Source organism: Pteropus medius, unplaced genomic scaffold (genome assembly GCF_902729225.1).
Source record: "Pteropus medius unplaced genomic scaffold, Ma_sr-lr_union100, whole genome shotgun sequence".
Classification (NCBI taxonomy): domain Eukaryota; kingdom Metazoa; phylum Chordata; class Mammalia; order Chiroptera; family Pteropodidae; genus Pteropus; species Pteropus medius.
The window spans coordinates 5113204-5134207 of record NW_024354503.1 but is presented as its reverse complement, the minus strand read 5'-3'; the positions used below and the strand labels follow the sequence as shown (position 1 = coordinate 5134207).

Below are 21004 nucleotides of genomic sequence, written 5' to 3'. Positions count from 1 at the left end.
TATCCACCCCATCTCTCCATTTTCTGATTGACAAAAAAGTGACAGTATTCCATCTTTTATATTTAAAGGCATATTTTGCTTAAAAGTTTTAAAGTAAATTTAGGTTTTATATTTGTCCCTCACCATTATCAATATGAATATCACTAAATATAAATGGTAGAAAAAGCTATCAAAACAAAAAATGACAATAAAAAGATAATGGTGCAGATGGCCAAACAAAAGGAGGGAAATCTTAACATTTGTAATGGCACTGTTAACACCTTCACTGTTCAATTTTCCCTTTTTCTTCTACCACCAGTTCCTCCTAAACATTCATTTTGAACCAGACAGCTATATGTTGAAAGCTTTGAGAAAGGTGAAAGGCCTCTTCCGTCCCCAGGGTACATGTTATGAATGGTTTTTCTTGCTAGCAGTAGACAGGTGCTCAACCACTGCCTTTCTTTCCACCACCTCCAGAGATTACCACTCATGAGTACAAGCAGGCCAGCCAGGTCAAAGACAAGATATGTACAACCTGTGGCCAGGGACCAGTTAGTTTTCCTTCGAGCACACCTGGGATGGTGCCTACAATCTTGGCCTTGTAAGCAGAATGCTGTAACTAAGTCAGTTGGCCTATCCTTTCAAGAGGTTCAGAAGCCAAAGCACATTCTGATTCTATAGCTCAAGACCAGATTGCAGACAGATTAAGGCTTAAGGTAATCAGAGTCACCTGCTGTGCATAAGAGAGGCCGCCCATGGTATTCTGTGCCCGGCCCTGCATGGTCATAGGGTACCGCTGTGGGGTCTGGGACCCATATGGCTGTCCTGGGTACCCATGTCCTTGCTGCGGTCCTGATGGAGGTCCCTGTTGTTGCGAGTATGGGTTAGTTCCACCATATGGCTGAGGTCTCATCTTGCCCATCTGATCCATAGGACTGGATGGCTACAAAATAAAGAGCATCTCATTAACCTGAAGCTTTTGTGGCCTCGGGCCAATATGAACATAAACCCAAGCATACAGGTCTATATGCCACATAGGAAAACAGTTACTGTGAAAAAGTAATGATATAGACCTTGTAACCATTGGGCAAGTCATTTAATCTTCCTCAGAACCTTGATTTTATCACGTGTGAAATGAAAATACCACCAGTTTGTGACATTATCTTGTAAACTATTTACTACTAAGTGTGGTACTACTCAAGATCCAAGGGACAGGTCAGGTGTGGAGCAATGACTATATACTCTATGGTGTAGAAAATCAGGACAAAGGCCTTGCAGTTGGGAGAGGATGGTGCTGCTATACAATGCCATGACCATGTTCAACACCAAAACTGTTGCTTCAATAGTGTGGCTGGTAATTCAAACGCATAAGCATCTAGATGTTTCTATCCTTTAAACAGGAATATTTTTTCCTTGCACATCTCTAGCTTGTATGCACTACGGTATGAGCATTGATATTTATGCTTTCTTCCAAATGGGTGACATGGCTAAGTTACAGTTGTTGAGGGAACCATGACTTTAGATTTTAGAGCCTTGTGCATCTCAACTGAAAAGTTCATCTCCTTTAATATTCAAGAGTTATTTGAATTTTTTTATTTACTTTTAATTAAATTCAAATAACCAAATTTTATTTACTTTTAATTAAATTCAAATATTCAAGGAGGATAGAACTTTAGTCTCTTTAAAGGATAAGATGCAGAAGTATAGCATAGCACCAATAATAAAAGTTCAAAGTCCAATTCACAGGTATTTAACCTTGTATTCACAGCTACAAACATAGATTTCTTTCAGCTCTTTGTGGAGCAAAAGGTTCACTGAGCTCGTTCACATCTTAGCATAACTTTATCCTGGAGCCCCAGCACACTTTTCCCTGCCAGAGATGCCTACCTATATCTATTGGTGGTATGGACAGAAGTGGGGAGTTTCTCAAAGCACCTTAAATAGAGACATCCAAGTTGGAGAGAAGGCCTGAACCTGACATAAAACTTGAAAACTGAATCTGAAAATGGGGGGTGGGGAGTAGATATTAATACTCTGGGCTTGAATATCATTCTCAAGTTAAGAAGTTCAGTGGTTCTCAAACTTTAGGATGCATCGAAATCACCTGGAGGGCTTGTTAAACCACATATGCTGGGACCCACCCCCAGAGTCTGATTCTGTAAGTTCAGGGTCAGGTCTAGGGTATGCATTTCTAACGGTTCCCAGGAGATGCTGATGCTGTTATTCCATAATTAATAAATTATAACTTAAAGTTTGTAAGATCTTAAAAATAATAATAAAAACTCCTCCGAAATAAGGAGAAGTAGTCAAACAATTAGCTCTCTGTACATGTCTTTTTGTTTTTTGGTAGGCCAGTACTGGTCTGTGGCCTGGGGGTTGGGGACCCCTGATCTAGAGAAACACTACTCAATAAAATTTTCTGGGATGTATGACTCTTAAGTATTCAAAATATAGCTACTGTGACTGAGAAACTGAATTATTTTTATTTACTTTTAATTAAATTCAAATAACCATATGTAGCTAGTGGCTATCATACTGGACCACACAGTTCTAGAACAATGCTCGCAAGTCATTTTCATCTCTCTCTGCTCAACAATAGCTCCAAACTTCCTACCTACTTCCTACTGTACACATCTTATACGGTATCACACTGAAAGACCAAAGAGCATAGTAAATTGGATTCAAATCCTAATTCTATCACTGACTTTGAACATAACAATTTTTAATCTAAAATACACATAACACACTTCACACAGTGCCTGGCATTTAAATGCCCAATAAATAGTAACTATTATCAATAACAACAAAAATAGTGCTTCTGCCTGACTCTAAAGCCCCCCACAGCATGCTACAGTTCTACATATTTTGTCTCATGCCAAAGTTCCCCACACACAGTACATGCCCAGTTCTACGCAGTGGTACCCTGTCCTATTCCCTTGATAACAATGGCTTCCACTAGCAGAAACCCAATCCTTCAACATGAAGCCACTCCCTACTTCAGCACACTCTGATCTGTCACATTTCTAAATGTCCTAGGGTAAATTCAGTCAGAATCGTAAGGTTTAGCACTTAGCTGTCCAGCAACTGACTGCATCTCTCAAGACTAAGTTCTGGGAAGCCAGAGATCAGGTCTTTTATTTTTGAAGTTCCCTCAAAGACCCCAAGTGTAGAGCTAGGGCTCAGTAATGTCAATGTGCCAGGCTGTCTTACTACAATAAGTGGGTAGGGGATACTATGGGGAGAAAGCCCAAATCAGTACAGAATAGAGAATATAGTCATTAATATTTTAATAACTATGTATAGTGCCAGGTGGGTACTAATCAGTGGAATCTCTCTGTAAATTATATAAATGTCTAACCACTATGCTGTACACCTGAAACTAATGTCAACTGCAATTGAAAAATAAAATTGAGACTAAAAAGAATTGTAAAAAGTCATTATTATGAAATATAGGAATTAAACTCCAAAAGAATTTGTTGTAGCGTAAATATTGTGCCTACCACTGAGGTTAAATCATTTTTGAAATAGGAGTAAAGAAGATTTCCTATAATTCCGTAAGAAATATATTCAAATAGCATTAAAATACAAAAAAAGAAAAGAAGTCCATATAAACCATCTAGCCATAGGGTCAGGGGCACACCCCAAACCAGGTTATGACTTTGAGGGCAGGGAAAAGAGTGAATTGAACAGAAAGAAAAGAGGGGAGGGTAAAATAAACAGCCAAGGGAGAACAAGCACACTTTTGAGAAGAATCTTAGTGCCATCCTATACCAGAGAGGTCTTCAAACTGTATAGGTACCCCCAGACACCCTGCTTAAAAACAAAAGGCTACAGGCAAGTTGCCTTTTCCTCCTTCATAGCAGGAAAACTGCACTCCCAATCGGGGACAGCTACTTACACGGGGGCTAGTTAATAAAGGGTTTAATGAGCTTTCTGTCCACTTTAGGAAATATCTGCAGGCCAAAAAGAAACATAACTCAAAGAAATTCTTATTCTAAAAAGAAAATTAAGACATTTCCCTTTCCTGAACATCAGATTTATGACCCCCTCCCTTTACCAAAAGGTTAGAATCAACAGAATATGCAGCTTAGCAAACTAAAATATATTTGGACTCCAACAATCAGATTACTCTGTTCTCATGTCAAACACCTGCTCATATCAGAAGGGGAGGTGGGCAGGGACCTATCTCACACTTCTGACATTTAAAACCATTGTGAAAGATTTGTAATTTGCAGCTACAGATGAAATGCCATCTTCAAATCTCTCCATAATAGAGAATGGGCCTTAAATCTTCACTAATCAGTTTATTCGAAAGTAGCAATTTCCGACCAGAAAAATCCCTACTACACACAAGATATAAAAGTCAGTATCAGTAATCTGCAGGCACCAAGGAAAAGGCAACGGATGGGAAATACCAAATCCTGGCTGCAAAGAGTCAGAGATTCCTCTCTGGGAAAGACAGAGAGGAAATCCTTTCAATGGGAAACCACAGGCATAGATTACTGTGATTATACTTCAAAAGCAAAGGCTCTGCCATAAAGACACATAATTGAGAGGGAAATGCTGCCCCTGTGATCAGGGAAGTGGGGCCCCCTGCTATATACTCTCCCGCATTCATTAAAAAAATAATAATAAAAATAAAAAAGGGCAAGAGCCACGAGCAAACCCCCCCTCCTATCTGTATCCACCACTTTATCTCTTTCCAGATCACTGGCTGTGTTACAAACTGCCTGCCAAATGAAATGCATCAAAAGATGCAGTTTAGGGGCATCAAAAGCAAAGATGTCTAGCAAGCTGGTCCCTCTGAATGTATTCAGAACAGTTTGCAGACTAACCGCCTGCACAGTGTTTCCCTGTTCCAAGCAAATGGAATTAAAAGCCCCTCCAGACCCGTGCCCTAATGGAATTCCTTACAACTTCTCATTGAACCAAGGAAAGCTTAATGATCCTCGGGTTGCTGAGATAAAACAGAATGGACTTCAAATTCTCCAACTCCTGACTATGACTAATGATTGAGAAGAGAGTGGAGAAGGGGCCAGGGACTCAAACTTCCCAGCAGAAAGCTACTTTCACCAAAATGCACCACACCATGGGGCAGTCCATCAGGAGAAAGAAATCTCTGAATTTTCTTGAAGTACAAGTCTAACTAAAGAAAGCTCCAGGCTTCGGTCTCAATACGAAGATAGAGAAAAGAAGTGACCAGGCAGCAATAGGAAGGAGTCAAGATTTGAACTGACAAGGACTTGAGTAGAGAAGGATGGGCCAGGGCTGCTGAAAAGGTGTCCACCAGAAAGAAGTCTTGATTATCACTTGTTCTGTCACCCTAAATGCCACCTAGTTGGGGCCACTAAAAACCTAGAGCCATAATCTTGGATTTCAGACATTTACACATTACTCCTTACTCTTTGTGCTTTCCATTTATTCCTGGCCAGATTTGTTGTATGACTTTTAATAATAACAATTTTTTTAAAAAGCATCCCTGGCTCTTTAACCGAAAGAACCCCCTAATTGATTCCCACAGTAATTAACCTGCATTTTACCTCAGAGAGCGGTAGTTAAGGAAGTCGGCACTGCTATTTATAACTCATCTCAAATTGAGGGCAGACTGCCTAAAATCTAACACATCCCAGCTGTACTCCTGTTTGAACTGGGGCCAAGGGAATTTTTTAAAGCAATCTTGGCACCGAATGAATGACACCAACAGTATGAGAGCGCGAGCGGTTGTGTTGTGGTGACGTAGCACTGGAGGTGGAATGGGAGGGGGCCAGTGTACTGTGATCCCTCTCGTGCACGCCTGCTGCTTGCTGAGTCCCAGTACAGTAAGCTGGGAACCGCCCACTGAGAGCCAAACACAGGAAAAGGCTTTTCCTGTGGAACGCCTTGAAGTGAGAAACACATGGCTAATCTGCATAAATGAGAAGCCACACCGCCCCTGCCAGGAAGGTTAGTGCTCGTAATCTCTGGCCATGAAGCTGGCTGCCTGGGAGGACTTGGACTGGCGCCTGATAACCCAGAAAGAGCGGAGAGAACAGATGGGTAAGGACCCCAGCAGAAAACAGCCCCGGGTCACGTGACTCGCCACATGGCCCCGACAGCACAAACTATTGTTTGGCTGCGGAGCTCCCATACAAAGGCACCCGGCCTTGGCTTCCTGTGATTACAGGGACAGGCGGCAGCTGTTGATCCAGTTCCCGTACTGGACCCTCCCCTGTTTAGGAGCATTCCAGGCAGGAACAAAAAAGTTAAGGCCTCTTCCAACCAACGTGCTAGCTCCACCATGCTAGCTCCACGTGGCTCCACTCATTTCTTAGTATGGACAGAGCAGACTTCCAGAAAAACCACCCCTTGTACCCTGATACACATAAGTTGACCAGAGTAAATTATTCTCATCATGCCCAGCCCCCAGCCACACAAAAATTTGTATTCAATGCCCCCTCATCCAGTCTTTTCACACTCCTCCAGTATTTCATGACTTTGAAGATTGGTCAAGGGCCCTTACCCTAACTGAGGTGAAATTGCCCAGAAAATTGCTTGTTTGGTTCTATCCCCAGACCCTGCCTTCTAAAACAAGGAGACTCCCTTTTGTTTTGCAAAACAAAAACTCCTGTTTCCTCACCTAGGATAACAGATTCCTAATCTTCTACTTCGCCTCACCAAAGCTATCACTAAAGATTTCCTCAAGTTAAACTGATATTAAAATAAAAATCTCTCATCAGATACACCTGACCCAGGAAATCAAACTCACTCAGCCTACAATTCTTATCATTCATAACCTGAGAGTCACAGTTTTCTACTTCACAAAAAATGGAAAATGACTCTTTCGTTCTAGTTCCAGTTCATTCAAGTTCTAAACAAGCTGGTCATCTGCCTATGGTGATTGATTACCAACAACTAGTTTGCAATTATCGTGCCAAAGAGTTTTTTTTTTCCAATTCTTTCAACATTCCATTGTCCAAGTTGAATATATATATATAAAAAAATCCAAAGTCAATGAAAAGTTCTATCTACTCCCATTCTGCCTGCAGAAACGATTCTACAAGATTCCCCTTTACAGACTTAGAGCCCATTTTGAAGACATCACTCAAAGCACCAGCCTAACCAAGCCTCTAGGAGGGGCTGCAACCAGATATCAGACTTAGGACCTTCCAACTCACGCTCTGTCTCTAAAGTGATAGAGAACAAGACAAGAGGCCTGGCTCTCTCCTAGGCTCAGAAATATTTAGCCTATTGCACTCCATCCACCCTTCTAGACCAATCTGAGAAAACTAAGGGTAGAAAAGAGAGCCCAAGGGAGAAGAGTCATTGAATCATCTAACAAAACTCAAACAGATTATGAGAGCCAACTGTAATAACCACCTCACAGCTGTCTGCCCAAAAGAGGCATGACAGAAAAACCACAACCAGGTGGCTGGTATGTCTTTATTTCTACTTTGGTTCCAGAAAGAGTCTTTCAAATAAAGCAGCTAGAGCACCAAACTAATGAATTCCCCAACAAATAATATAGTCCTTCTCCTCATCCAGAGTACTTTCATTACAGAGAAAATGCTCTTCCAAAAATGAAGAGGACAACTTTTTTGGAAGACCAAACTTAGCTAACCATTATCTCGCAATTTCCAACAAATTACAAAAGCCTCTAAGGAAATCACACAACTCAAGAAAGAATTCCTGTTCAGGTACTGCTTAAAACTTAGGGTTATTAAAACAGTAAGGACCCAAGATGGTGATCAAATAGGAACCAAAATATCATTTGATAAAATTACAACTTTTTAATCTCAAGAGTAAGGCAGCAGCACAACATGGTGAAAAGAGCGCTAGACTGATTGAACAGCTGGGTTCGGATCCCAGCTAACCAACTCCCCGGGGGAGTGGGCAAGGCACTAACCAGATTATACTTCAACCTCCTCAGCTGTACCAGCGGTCCCCAACCTTTTCGGCACCAGGGATCAAGTGCTCCTATGAGAATCTAATGTCTGATGATCTGAGGTGGAGCTGAGGCGGTGATGTGCTGCAAAAATACAGATGAAGCTCTGCTCGCTTGCTTGCTGTTCACCTCCTGCTGTGAGGCCCAGTTCCTAACAGGCCATGGACTGGTAAGGTCCATGGCCCAGGGGTTGGGAACCCCTGAGCTATACAATGGGACACTACCCTCCAGATTCTGAATCAGCAACTCTGGGATGGGGCCAGGAATCTCCTCAATTTTCATGTCTAGTCTGAGAGCATTTGGGATACAGGGCCTCCCTCCAAGACTCCCATCTCCAGCACAGAGTGACTCTAGAACTCAGAAGCCTGTTCAGTTTTCTTAACTAAATAATGGTCTGAGGAGGGCAGTGCCTAGCCAATAGAGAAAAACCAGGAATGCACCTCAGATTCCCAGAGTCCCAAATAAGCAGCATTCAGTCAAAGACAAGCTTTCTCAAATGCCTATACCCAGTGCCTGATTTTGTTCACCTCAACATCACTAACATACTATATGCTTTAAGTATCTTGTTCACTGTCTGTATCCTAAACTAGAATATAAGCTCCAAGAAGATAGAGAATTGTGTGTAAAACTTCAAAAGTAGGAAAGGAAAGGGACTATGGAAGAGAAAGTGAAATTCTAGAGGCCTTGTAATTCCTAACCTCCTTCCCGCTGAGAGGAAATGCTTTGGTTCTACATGGCCAGTCCTAGGCAATGGTTAAGAACTCTGCCCCCACAGTGCCTTCAACTTCTCTGTCCCTGAGTTTCCACATCAATAGAGATAACAGTAGTAGCACCCTCAGGGTTGAATGAAATAATACATTAAAATAAAACATTGTTTCCTCGATCTGGCTGGACGTGCTCTGGCTCAGAACCTTTGTATTCATTGATCCCTCCACCTGGAATACTCTTTTCCCAGATACTAGTTTAACTCACTCTTTCATATCTAGTATTACTTCAATTTGGCCTTCCCTGGTGAACTCATCTAAAATGTCAATCCTGCACACTTCTTATATCTGGTCCCTGATTAACTTTTTCTCTTGATCATGTTATCATTAGCATACTATATGGTTTAATGTCTATATTCGAAACTAGAATACATAAGCCTAGGAGGTAGGTATGTGTCTATATGTGTTTGACTGCTGTATCCTCCAGTATCCAAAATGTTGGCTATTCTCATCCTATAAAAGTCTCAAATTCCTAGCAGTGAAACTCAGAAACCAGAATAGTTAGGGTCTGGTCCCATGTACTAAAGACCAGAAACCCAAAGTAATCAACTAGAGGTTAACTAGAAATCAAATAAGGTTATGTTTTTAAAGGAAAAAAAAAAGCAAAAAAGCACAGGTTTTGACACAACTTTAAGCAAGTTACTTCATCCCTTGGCAGCAGAACCATCTGTAAAATGGGAATTTAAAAACTGTCTAACAAAGATACGAGACGCTTCAAATGGTAAGTATGTGAAATGCTTTTTACAGTACCAGTTCATAACAGACATTACTTTTCTCTCCATCTTCAATAGAAAAGAAAGCAGAATAGGGTTAAAAGCAGTTTCAAAATATCTACTTAAAAAATAACACAAAAGTCACACACTCAAAGAATTGATCAGTTCAATTCTCAAGCTCCACATACTTCTATTCTCCCAAAGGAAATTTGTTCAACAGCTCTTTCTAAGAATCCTGACAGTAAAGCTCAATAGTTTTTGACCTGGGTAATAACTAATCTCTGAGAAGTGTTTGGAAATAATGTATGAAAGTGCCACTTTTGATAATCACAGCGACTTCTCTCCTGTTACTTGCATTTATTACCTGAGGAGCAGGATGCCAAATGTCCTGCAATGCATCTCTATGCAAAGAAAAGTCTCGTTAAGAAACAATGTATTCTAGCCCATTAGAGTCCACTAGGCAAGGGTCCCCAGGCCGCAGGTAGGTGAGCAGTGGCCAGTGAGCAAAGCTTCATCTGTATTTGCAGCCACTCCCCATTTCTTTACCACCTCAGCTCCATGTCAGATCATCACGCATTAGATTCTCAAAGGAGCACTGGTCCCTGGTGCCAAAAAGGTTGGGGACTGCTGCTACAAGAGGTTAATGGACTCAAGTCCAATCTCAGATGGAGAATTTCCTGTAACATTTGACCCTGGAGCAGTTAAGGGAAAGAACTGACCAGTACCCATCCCAAGAGCCTAACAGTACAAAGCCACGCACAAGCCAAGGTAAACATAAACAAAAATTTACTTTAAAAAATAGTTGGAAGATAATTTAATGAAGACAGTACTTCTCCTCCAGTGCATTTATTATGGTTATAATTATAAAGTTATTTGTGATTATTTACTTGCATCTTTCCCTACTGGAAAGTACTCCATGGGAGGCAAGAATTACAAATCACTATGTTCACAACACAGTGATACACTGTAGAAGCTCAATATTTATTGCATTACTGTAAGCAACTGGCATATGATAGGTACTCATAGGTTTTTCAAAAGTTTTGCTGTAAGACTTCTTACATTGGCAAGTCCCAAGCATTATGTGCTTTAAAGTAGACATTTCAGCAATAGGGCTGGGCAATTAAGTGAGCTTTAATAAAGTTCTTATCCTGAAAATTCTTAAGAAATGGGGAATATGATCAAAGTCTAGGAAATCTTGATGGTATACAAGAAAGACAGATTAGTATAGGGCATCCAGTACATGCTCAGTAATTAAAAACTTAACTATGTACAGGCCTTGTTACCCACAAGAGGTGGTATGGGTTGACACCAGAAAAAGGTACTTCCTCCCACAAACCATCCTTTGGTGCTTCAACTAGGGAAAGGACGACCTTAGTGTGTATGGACCACAAGCCCAACCAAGCGGGGCAGTTTTTAAGACATTTTCTGCCCTGCTTATTTGCCATTTATCATTAAGTGATATGATATAGATAAGAAGTACATGTAAAGGCAAGGGTCAAGTAACCTCACAGAGCTTCACCCAACTTTTCAAAAACGACACTTTTAAATCACACCTAGGTCTTCTGACCTAGTTTCTAAAATACTCTTCCCTCTTTCCCATTACAATGGCACAACAAGGCTTGTGCTTTACAAATACTACTCAAAAAACAAACAAAAAAGACAAGGCAAAAACTGCTTCTTAATCACAAAAACTTTAAGGCCTCATTTGCTTTCTCTTAAAAAGAAAACAGCTCTCATTTCTACCATCCTTTTATTTCATCTATTACCTCCAAAGTTGGACTGGTTGTGCAGGAGCCACATAAAAAGATCCTAAATTTTTCTCTAAGCGCACAGTTCTATGTCCTGCCAGTTTTTCCTTCCATACTAGCAAAGGTATCTGTAACACATCACTGAACTGTAGGAACTTGATTTACATATAGTCAGGAATTCCACTTATCATGCTTTGAATGTCATCAATCCAATCAAGTCCTATCTTTTGATAAAGATACTCAGAAGCAGCAGCAATGCCATGTTTATTTCATTAATAGTATGTTTATTTCATTAATTCCTAGGGCTGCCCTGGACTACTTCCCAAAAAAGCAAAGTCTTTCACTTAGTCCCCCCTAAATCCACTCTGAACTATAGCAGGCACATTTAAATAAGTCAAGCAATAGCCCAGGACATAGCCAACCTTATTAAGATTATAGGTGCCCCCAAATCCTCAGGCTTTTTAAAAGTAAACAATTCCCTGAATGAAGAGCCATAGAGTCCTGTAAATTCTCCAGTTCTTTTGAAAGCTCCAAAAGTACCCTGGTACCAACTTCTACACCACTGTCCACGTAAACGTGAAAGGAGACCCTGGCTTCATCATTTATACCAGAAACACATGGGACCAGACCAAAGTTACCAGCTGTCTTCTGAAGCTTATTTGTCTTTCTTCATTTGCTATCTCTGGCCAGGAAAATCAAATTGGGATGGATACTTGGTATGCTAAGCTATGGAAATCTAGCTAAATGTATCCCTCCCCCTTCTCCCCACTCCCAAGACTGTTTTGGCTCATACACTTTTGAGATTGTCTTATTCAAGGCATACAGAATTTCCCTTTGGTGAGTATGTCCGGGTGGGTGAACCCAGCTATCTCAATCTCATTTTATTTTAACCCAAAACGCCATTATGAGACCACATATTGGTCACTTGAGGTTTTATGTAGAGGTTTTAAAGAAGCCAATTCAAAGCTGCACTGGGAAAGCGGAGGATTCAAATCATAGACTAGAAAGAAAAACAGGAATGTTACGAATCTGTCCCAGGCCAAAAGAACCCCCAAAACAGATTAAGGAGGGCCAAGAAATAGTCTCCACACCAAAGGCAATAAAGAGTGAGATCATTAGGAAACTTCTGCTTATAGTTAGCCAGGCCATTCCAACGGAGGTAAGCAGATACCAGGAATCTTCACTGAATGATGTTGATCTGAAAGTGGTATAAAATTACATCTACAGTCCTGAAAGGAGACATTTTACCAGCTCTGGTGTGGTAAAGCTATTGAGGTCTCCATATGCTTTACATTCTACTAACAGAGTTCGACACCAAAGGAGAAAATGAAAGGAAAAAACAAGAACAGGAAAAATAAAGCTAAAAGTCAGAGGGATGATAAAGTGAGTTTAAAATACACAAGCACACACAAAGAACAAAAGAATCCCTACTAAAGTATTTGTGCATACAAATATCAAATCACAGATCAAACTCTCAGTATACCGAAGCCTCTGCCTTCATCGCAGCCAGGTCACAATGATCACAGCTTCATTTCTCAGGCAGGAGGAATAAGGGGTCTAGTACAAGGAAACTTGTTTTTAATGGGAAGATACAGAATCCACACCAAGTTTTCAGAAAGCCCAGGTGAACTAGAACCCTGGTTCTCTACTCCATCTTTGCATTGTTAATGTTTATTCCCTGACCGTTTTTTGTAACTTCCATTTCTGTGGCCAAGCACAATCTCTATTTAAGTCACACAACTGGGACAGGTCTTGGCTCAAATGTCCACTCCTCAGAGAGACCTCAACCACTTCAGAGACAGGATGACTTGTCAGGAGTCTACTTAAGAGGATTTATTTGCTAGGACTTCACAAGTGACACAAGGAAAGGAATCACAGCAAAACACAGAGTGGCTACTGGGGGGGGTGAGTGGTGAGAGAGGCCTACTACTGAGAGATCACCAGATCACCAAAAGCCCTGTTCTCAGATCAGCTGGCCACAGTTTCCCAAGAGCAGAATGGTTTTTAAATGACTGATATCACCACATCATGGCATTTAATGCTCCAATACTAGCCTTCGAGTAGCATTTTCAAGAATCACTTCCTTAAGCACTTTACTCAACTGGTCATACACGGAGAACACCATAGGTCACCATCCTAAAGTGATCTCTTCCACCTTCACCAAACAACCAGGACCAAGATTCAGATTATCCTCATGCTGTGCCACCAAAGAGGCAAGAGAAAAAGAAATGAAAGGCAGGGAGTCCCCAAGTCTTATAAATATTTATAACAGGCATGTTTTGTCATTAATTTATCATTATTGCATAGTAGAAGAGCCATCTCAAAAGAATTTTCTTTCTTCTCCCCCAAACTCAAACACTTTTAACCTTTTCTCCATCCACTTACACTTGGACATCACAAGAGGAGGAAACAGCCGAAACATTAGCCTATGGTATAATCTGGAAGAAGCCCCTCCAGTAATTCGGATATACTCTGTAGCCTAGTTGAGCATAAATGAATAAATCTAGTAGTCATCAAACAGTGAGCATGCATCACAATGACCCAGAGGGCTTATTAAAACATACAGCCAGAGTTGTGGATTCCATAGGTCTAGGTGAGTATTTCCATTTCTAAACAGGGCCCAGGTGATGCTGACTGGTTAGGGACCACACTGAAAACCATTGTGCTAACCTAGCTCTCAAACTAAAACAGGTGCTTAATAAAACTTGGGTTTAAAAAAAAATAATGTAACTCAGGTGTAGCTAAGAACTATGGGATAGCTTTTAATTTAGTGAAGACCAATGTCTTTAACCACTCAGTTCTATCCCCCTCTACAGCAGGGGCCTCTACCAATCAGGAGTCACGTTTGAATTTTATCTGATAACACTACTTTCATATATCTTATTATTTAATATATACTACAGCCTACAAGGTAGGTATTTTTCCTCATATAATTGAAGATTCAGAGAAGTGACTTGCCTAAAGTCACACAGCCTAAGGGAACTTTTAAACTTCAGTTTTAGAGCTGACTCTGCTATGATACTTTGTGTGTGGCACTTAATTTTTATATGTTCACTTTCCTCAAATGGAAAATTAAGACAATAATCCCTGCCTCCCCAGTGAGTGTTCCAAGTTATAGAAAATAAAATCACTCTGCAAATATTTTCATAACGCAAGTTACTCTCACTTAGATCAAAGTGAAGGACTCTATCGTTGAGCCTGAATCTCTTTCCCAGCCTCACTCTCCAAGATTCCTCCCAAGAAAGGAGCCTGAAGACCAAATGCTGCCAATTCTCACCATTGGGATCACATGGCCATTTATTGAAACCTAAAAAAAAATCCTAAATGGTAGGGGCGTATGAGACAGAAATCTAGGCATAACGTCAAAGTGTAACTAAAGGCTTTTCAGTCTTTTACCCCATTTAAGAGTTCCAAGCTATTGTAAAAATAATGTCCCCAAAAGCCTTAGTACTTGAATAATTTATTTTGGAGAAGCAATCGTAGCAGTTTATAGTGCTATATCTCTGGAGAATCAGACAAACCTTGATTCAAATTCAACTCTACTTTTTACTAGCTATTTACCCTAAGGCAAATTTCTTGGCCTACCCCTGACCCAGGATAAAGTTGTAGATAAACTACCCATAAGAATTGTTCCCCAAATCCTTTATGATATAGTTATCTTTAGCAGTCCAGATTCCTAACCAGGTAAAAAGTTAGTAGTCTGGAGATGAAAGGCAGGTCATCCAAATCTGAATTATCAAGAGTTTCACACTCCTAAACTAATGCTGGACCAACTCATAAACTATACCACCTTAGAGTCAGAACTGAATACTGTCCAAAGGGCAAGAGAGAAAGAAAGCCACCTGTATTCGCAAGAAAAGACGAAGAAACACCAACTAATTCCCAGTATTTCTGCTCAGATGACTTGTTCTCTAAGGACAACAGAAAGCCATAATAAGGTCTACTGAAGGAGAGAGGAAATCACTGGGAAAGAAGAGTCCAAAGACATATCTAATTCCTCTAAAAGGAAGCATCCTGCACAATGTAGCCTTTAATCCTCCACCATGAGGCTTTACTCACACTCTTCTTAAAAGTCAAAGTATGCCAGGCAAGAGTCAATTGAGAATAAACAGCAGGACCCAGACAAATGCCCGGCAAGCAAGTTATATGACCTCAAGGGAAACAGGAGGCAAAATAAAAAACACCAAGCACACAGTAAATGGGTTTTTAAATGACTGATATCACACATCGACCCCTAAACTCCCCTGTTGCTGTATTGCTGGTGCTAGATCTTGAGGGGGGAGTTCCTTTTTTAACAGACATGTCTATAAATAAGCAAGCTGAAAACTAACAAATTTAAGAGGGAAAAAGCATACAAAAATCTTGGCTGCTGGTGATGAGCCACAGAAATCATAAATGTGCCATTGCCAAGGAAGGAGGAAGTCTAATATCTAACACTGCAGACTTGGGAACCCAGAAGCAACGAAGCCATACGGAAGCCCAAATGCAAGAGAGAAAAAAAGCACATGGCACATTTCCTCTTCATATGGGTGGCAATTCAAGCAGCATTCTTGGCCTGTAGAGCTTATAGCCCCAGTGCCCAAAGCCCTTTAGTATTTCTTATCAATGTTAACTTCCAGGAGGGCAACAAAAATCTGTCCTGGATTACTGGGTGATTTCTAATATGTACCATAACCAATACTAAATCAACATTTTAGGGATCAAATTTCCTCCTCTGTAGCCATGTTGGAATGCGTTCTTAGCATTAGACTCATTTCCATTGCAATACACCCTCGGAAAATGCAGAAGCCGCTTGTAAATATTCGACCTGTCCCAAGACCATCTTCTTCTAATATGCACAAATGACTAACGAAAACAAATAAAAGTTCACTCAGATGTCCCTTCACATTCAATAAAACTATTCTATACAGTTAAACGGGGAGGAGCAATTGCGGGGAAGAATAGTCAAGGTGGTTAGTTAAGGCAACATTCGCCCTAACTTGGATTCCTCTAAAACCTGTAATTGACTAAGGAGTTTAACTCAAGCCCCTACACACCTGCTTGTCCACGGCAGATGAACAACTGTGCCCAATTCTGAGTTACTGGAAACTCACTTTTGCAAAATGCCAGAATGGCAAAGCAAAAGAAGTTGGAAGAGATGTTTCTAAACTAAAATCTGTATTCTAGACTCCATACTTCTATACTGGAACAGGGTAACCCATCCTCTTCTAGGTGGAAGCACTGTAGTAGGCTGGCACTGGAATACTCCATGCATCTTTCCAGCTGTTAAGCATCTACTTACAGTCCTTGAAAAGTCCAAAAATCATATGTGGTCCAATCACACATGGACCAGCAGGTAAAGAGAAACCCAAATCACTATATTTCAGAAGCTCCCATAAGGAGTAAGCATGTATTTGCAGCAGCATTTATGAGCTTCTTGCCAATCTAATCAAAAATGATATTCAAGGCCCATCAAACCTCAAGGTAAGGCCTGATCCAAGCAACTCAGCTTGAGCTCAACTCCAGCTCTTGAGAAATAGCAGTCCAAGAGTCCCAACAGGTACTTCATGGCTCGTTATAAGAAAGGTTAACTTTGCCAAAGGAAAAACGCAGATGTGTCCAGGGCACACAACTATGAAGGTGACATGACCTTCCAAACCCAAAATTACTACAAAAGAGCCTCTGAACTGGCCAAGTACTTGGCAAGTTGTACTAAAGGCCCCACATAACCACATGAGCCACTAAGACCCTGAAACCACTCTCTTTCACAGATTTTATGGTTAGTGTCCAAATTCTCAAAGTCACTAGAATGAGACAACTACCAGTCTGTGGATGGATGTGTAATTTGGATTCTATAAAGCCCATAGAACTCAGAGTAGCATTATGAAAAGGCAAATTAATATTTTAACTTTATCCTTCTTGAACATTCAGCTTCACAAATCAATGCCTCTGAAAAGCTGTCCCTGGGTAATGTATCTAACTCTGATTGCTCCTTATTCTCAGATTCTTTTAGCCCGCAGACTGAGTTTGGTTTATAACCATTTATAAAACCTTGCTTTGCAAGTGTTCCAGATGTGTGCATATAAGCATGCTTCCCAAAGAAAACTAAATTCCTCTGAAGCAGAGATTGCCTCTATCTTTTAAATTCCTTTTTAGTATCTAATTGGTATGTTTCTTATAGGGCAACTTCCCACCCCCATTTGAATTTCCAGATCTCCCTGAGCCAGATATCATGCTCTCAGCAACAAGTCTGAAGTTCTAATACCCTTACCACCACCATACTGGAAAAAGCCTGAGCAACCGATGTCAATGTCAACCTAAGTTTTTGTATTTTGTTTTAAAACAAGCTGATGACCTTTGGTAAGTTAGCTGAACCTAAAAATTATGGCCACGGCCATAATTATGGTCATATTCCCTACGACTATGCTAGGACTCTGGTCTAAAACACACTTCACATGAAGAAAACTGGTGTCAGAGTTTGCAGATTCAATTTAAAAAGGAACTTTAAGACAGTAAATCTGGTCATTTCATGAGGCTACCAAAGCAGAGCATATACCACAGGCAGATGGCTAAAATACTGTACCTCTAAAATACATTCATAAATAGTGCTTCACTGAAGGAACCCAGAAAGGTTTTTAATCCTAAAATGGCAACTTCGAAACCAAAGATTGTATCTACCCACATAAGCCTTCAAGCAGGATTTACTGAATCCTTGAACAATTTGGACTTTGTACTGACCCAGGAACCTGGGGGCATTAATATACATATAAGTGATGCACAGGAGTCCAGTAAAAAAACTATATAAATAAACTCAGCCCTTGGAGTGGGCTTACAATCCTGAAAGCCACAGCAAAACAGAGGCTAGAGACGATGCTGAAGTTGCAGTATCTTTTTTTCCACTTTCCGGTATTCCAAAAATGCTAACCCAACCCTAAAAACATCTCACCAAACTACAAAACTTTTCTGAAAAAACAAGGCTTTAAAATTTAAAACTCAAAGTGTCATAAACCAAGCTTTTGGAACACACTTACCTCACTATTGAAACTCAAGGCCTTCTTTCCAAACTTCTGTTAACAATGAAATTGCAATTGATTTTGAACAGGGCTCCAGATGCCCTCAACCCCATAGCATGGAGCCAGGGTCATTAAGGCGTCTCTTCCAGGGCAGCATCTTCTTACTTCTAAACTCTTAGATCATCTCTCCTCATCTCCATGCTCTCTGCCTCTCCCCCCTGCACTACCCTCTTCCCTATTCCCATGTCTTTTTCTCCAATGTTATTTTATTCTACCACATGAGAAAAGACTAGCATTATCTTTGCTTGAAAACTGTTTATTAATTTGCTTGTCAAACGTTTTATAGAGCCGTTCACATCTTACTACAGAAACCTCCTGGGTACATATTGACAGCTCAGCAAGTATTTACACAAAGCTCTGAAACATTTGGTTCCTTCAGAGGAGAAGAAGCTGCTGCGTCAAGCAGAGAATTATCAAACATCTTTCCCTTTACTTTTCCCTCTTTTATTAAGGGGAGCTTCCTTCTAGCACACCTCTTATATGCCTAAATTATACTTTTAAACTACTAAGCAGGGAGGAGAAAGAATGGAAAAATTCAGGTGTGCTAGAGAAGAGAAAGAACAGCATTCCCAGGACCACTTGCAAACCATATCACGTAGCTTAAAACAGGTATGAGAAAAGGCAATAATACATCTATGAAATTGACCCTGAGACGCTTAGCTTTTCCTCTTCTAGGCTCAAGAAATTCTGCTCCTCTCTCAGCAAAACTTACAAGGCAAGTTCAGGCACTCAGATTACAACCAACTGCCCAAACCAGACCTACACCGGCCCAAACACCAGAAGAGTCTGGAGAGTTTAATGCTACTTCTTCCCACCTTCCTATATTCCCAAAAGAAGCAATGTTAATGTGCAGTTTATAAATATCCACTCCCACCCCACCCCTAATCTACCTCCAAAAACCTCTCCTGGAGATTTTTAAGCAACTATTTTCAAGTCTTGCTTTAATGAAGTCTGCCTAATTTTTCAATTACTGTTTAGTATTTTTAAACCACCAGCCAGGTGGAATGACTAATGACAAAGAGATTAACAGTTTCAAGGCAAAACAGTTTGGTAGAGCTTTTTCTGCAAGGGGCCACAGATCACCATGGCACCTGGCTGTTCAGAGCTTGTTCCTATAAATCCTCAGGAGAAAACAGCCTTGAGTTCCTTGAGCCCAGGTTAAGAAAAATGGTCTCAAGACCCCTACCTATAAATGTACAGGAAGTTGCTGCCCTCATAACAAGCCAGGTATGGAAGCACAGACAGATATGTAGCATCAGAGAAGGTCATGCAGTCCACCAACTTCACTTTAATGATGAAGAGAAAATAAAACAGCAAAGGCAAATGACTTGTTCAAAGTCACACAGCTTAACCCAGAGCTGCATGTGGAACCAAAGCCTCCTCTTCCTCCTGAGTCCTATGCTCTTTACCCCTTACCGTTGTGCCACACAGAACTCTTAAGTGCATCAGTGATGATAATGACCAATCTAAACAAAATAAAACCCAGAGATAAAAGCTATGGGAATCAGGACTCCATCTCAGAGACTGAGGTGTCCCAGCTCACTGGCAGGAAAAAAACTATTCAGTGCCAATTTATTTTGAATAACATATTTTAGCCATATTTGCAGGCTTCAGTTGCTTCCAGAATTTTAGGATTTGAAGCCAATAAATACAACCTGGGGTGGGGGCGGGGGGGAGGTGAAGAAGGGGCCCTGACCATTACTTTGTTAGCCTATTTCCACATTTTTTAAAAAGTTCATTAACCTCTTTGCAAAAGGCTTACTGTAGACATCATATCCTACAGGAATCACTCCAACATATGAATGTTTAATGCAATCCAACACATCTTGTTACAGCAGGTGCTACCTGTCATGGTTACTATGTCATACACAAAGAAAGGAACCTAAAAAAGTCCTCACAGGGCTCAATACAAAGAAACCAACCTTGGTCCTAGCTATTTTTTCTCTCATGACCATCCCAAGCCCCATCATCCCCAGTTCTCGCATTGACAGTACAAAAACATGAAGCTCCCACAATTAAGTGCCATCTCAGTGTGGTTTTCCTGGTCCCTCCTACTTGAGAGAGCTCCAAGAGTCCTGTATTTCAGCCAGCCCAGAGTTTCTGCCAGTAGGCATTCCCATAAGAAGCCCAGGACTCCTTATTTGTTTCCCAGCATCAGAATGGAAGTATCAGGAACTGACAGCCAAACTACAATCAAATCCAGCCTGATTCTGGACTACTGTCTACTTCATCTTTTGCTTTGATGAGCTGGTACTACTCTCTAGGTATTACAGCTCAAAGCACCCCAAGTAAAAAGCTTTCTATCAGGTGACGAAAGAGTATTTCATCAGTAGCAGGATTCAACACCTTGAGATAGAGTACTTACTTATGGAAAGGGATAAAGAAAAGTTTGTCTGCTGGGATCTTCCCAGCTCCTGTGAAAAAGAAATAAACAATACACACACTTACCTAATCTTTATTTCATAAAGGTAGAGTCAAATGAAAACATTACCGCTTTAGCTGTGTCAACCAACTCTCTACAAAATACTCATAACCCAAAACTGAGTTAGAGAAAGGAGACAGAGCAAGAGCTTATTATTTAAGAATGCTTAAGAACAGGGCATCATAGTCTGACAAGATGCAGACTTGGTAGCAAAGAGGAATTCAGAACAAAAACTATCCATCTACAACCCTCATCTAGACTACACACCTGAAGCAACCCATAAAACTGGAGGTTGCACTGTCTCTTCCACAAGTGAATGCTCACCAGCACATTCTCTGGGCTTCTGGTGATAGACAACTGAACTGAAACAGAACAGGAATCTATGGTTGTGAAGTACCAGGATTG

General features: G+C 40.7%; 1 protein-coding gene across 2 annotated transcripts in view; it reads right to left on the bottom strand.

Annotated features, from left to right (window-relative positions):
- Nucleotides 1–21004, bottom strand: part of ARID1A (AT-rich interaction domain 1A) — a 63532-nt gene that overhangs the window by 38537 nt on the left and 3991 nt on the right. For both annotated transcript variants that reach the window (XM_039854544.1, XM_039854545.1), the window contains exon 2: nt 710–922. In XM_039854544.1, the coding sequence (XP_039710478.1) occupies nt 710–922 (213 nt within the window). The remainder of the gene's footprint in view (nt 1–709; nt 923–21004) is intronic.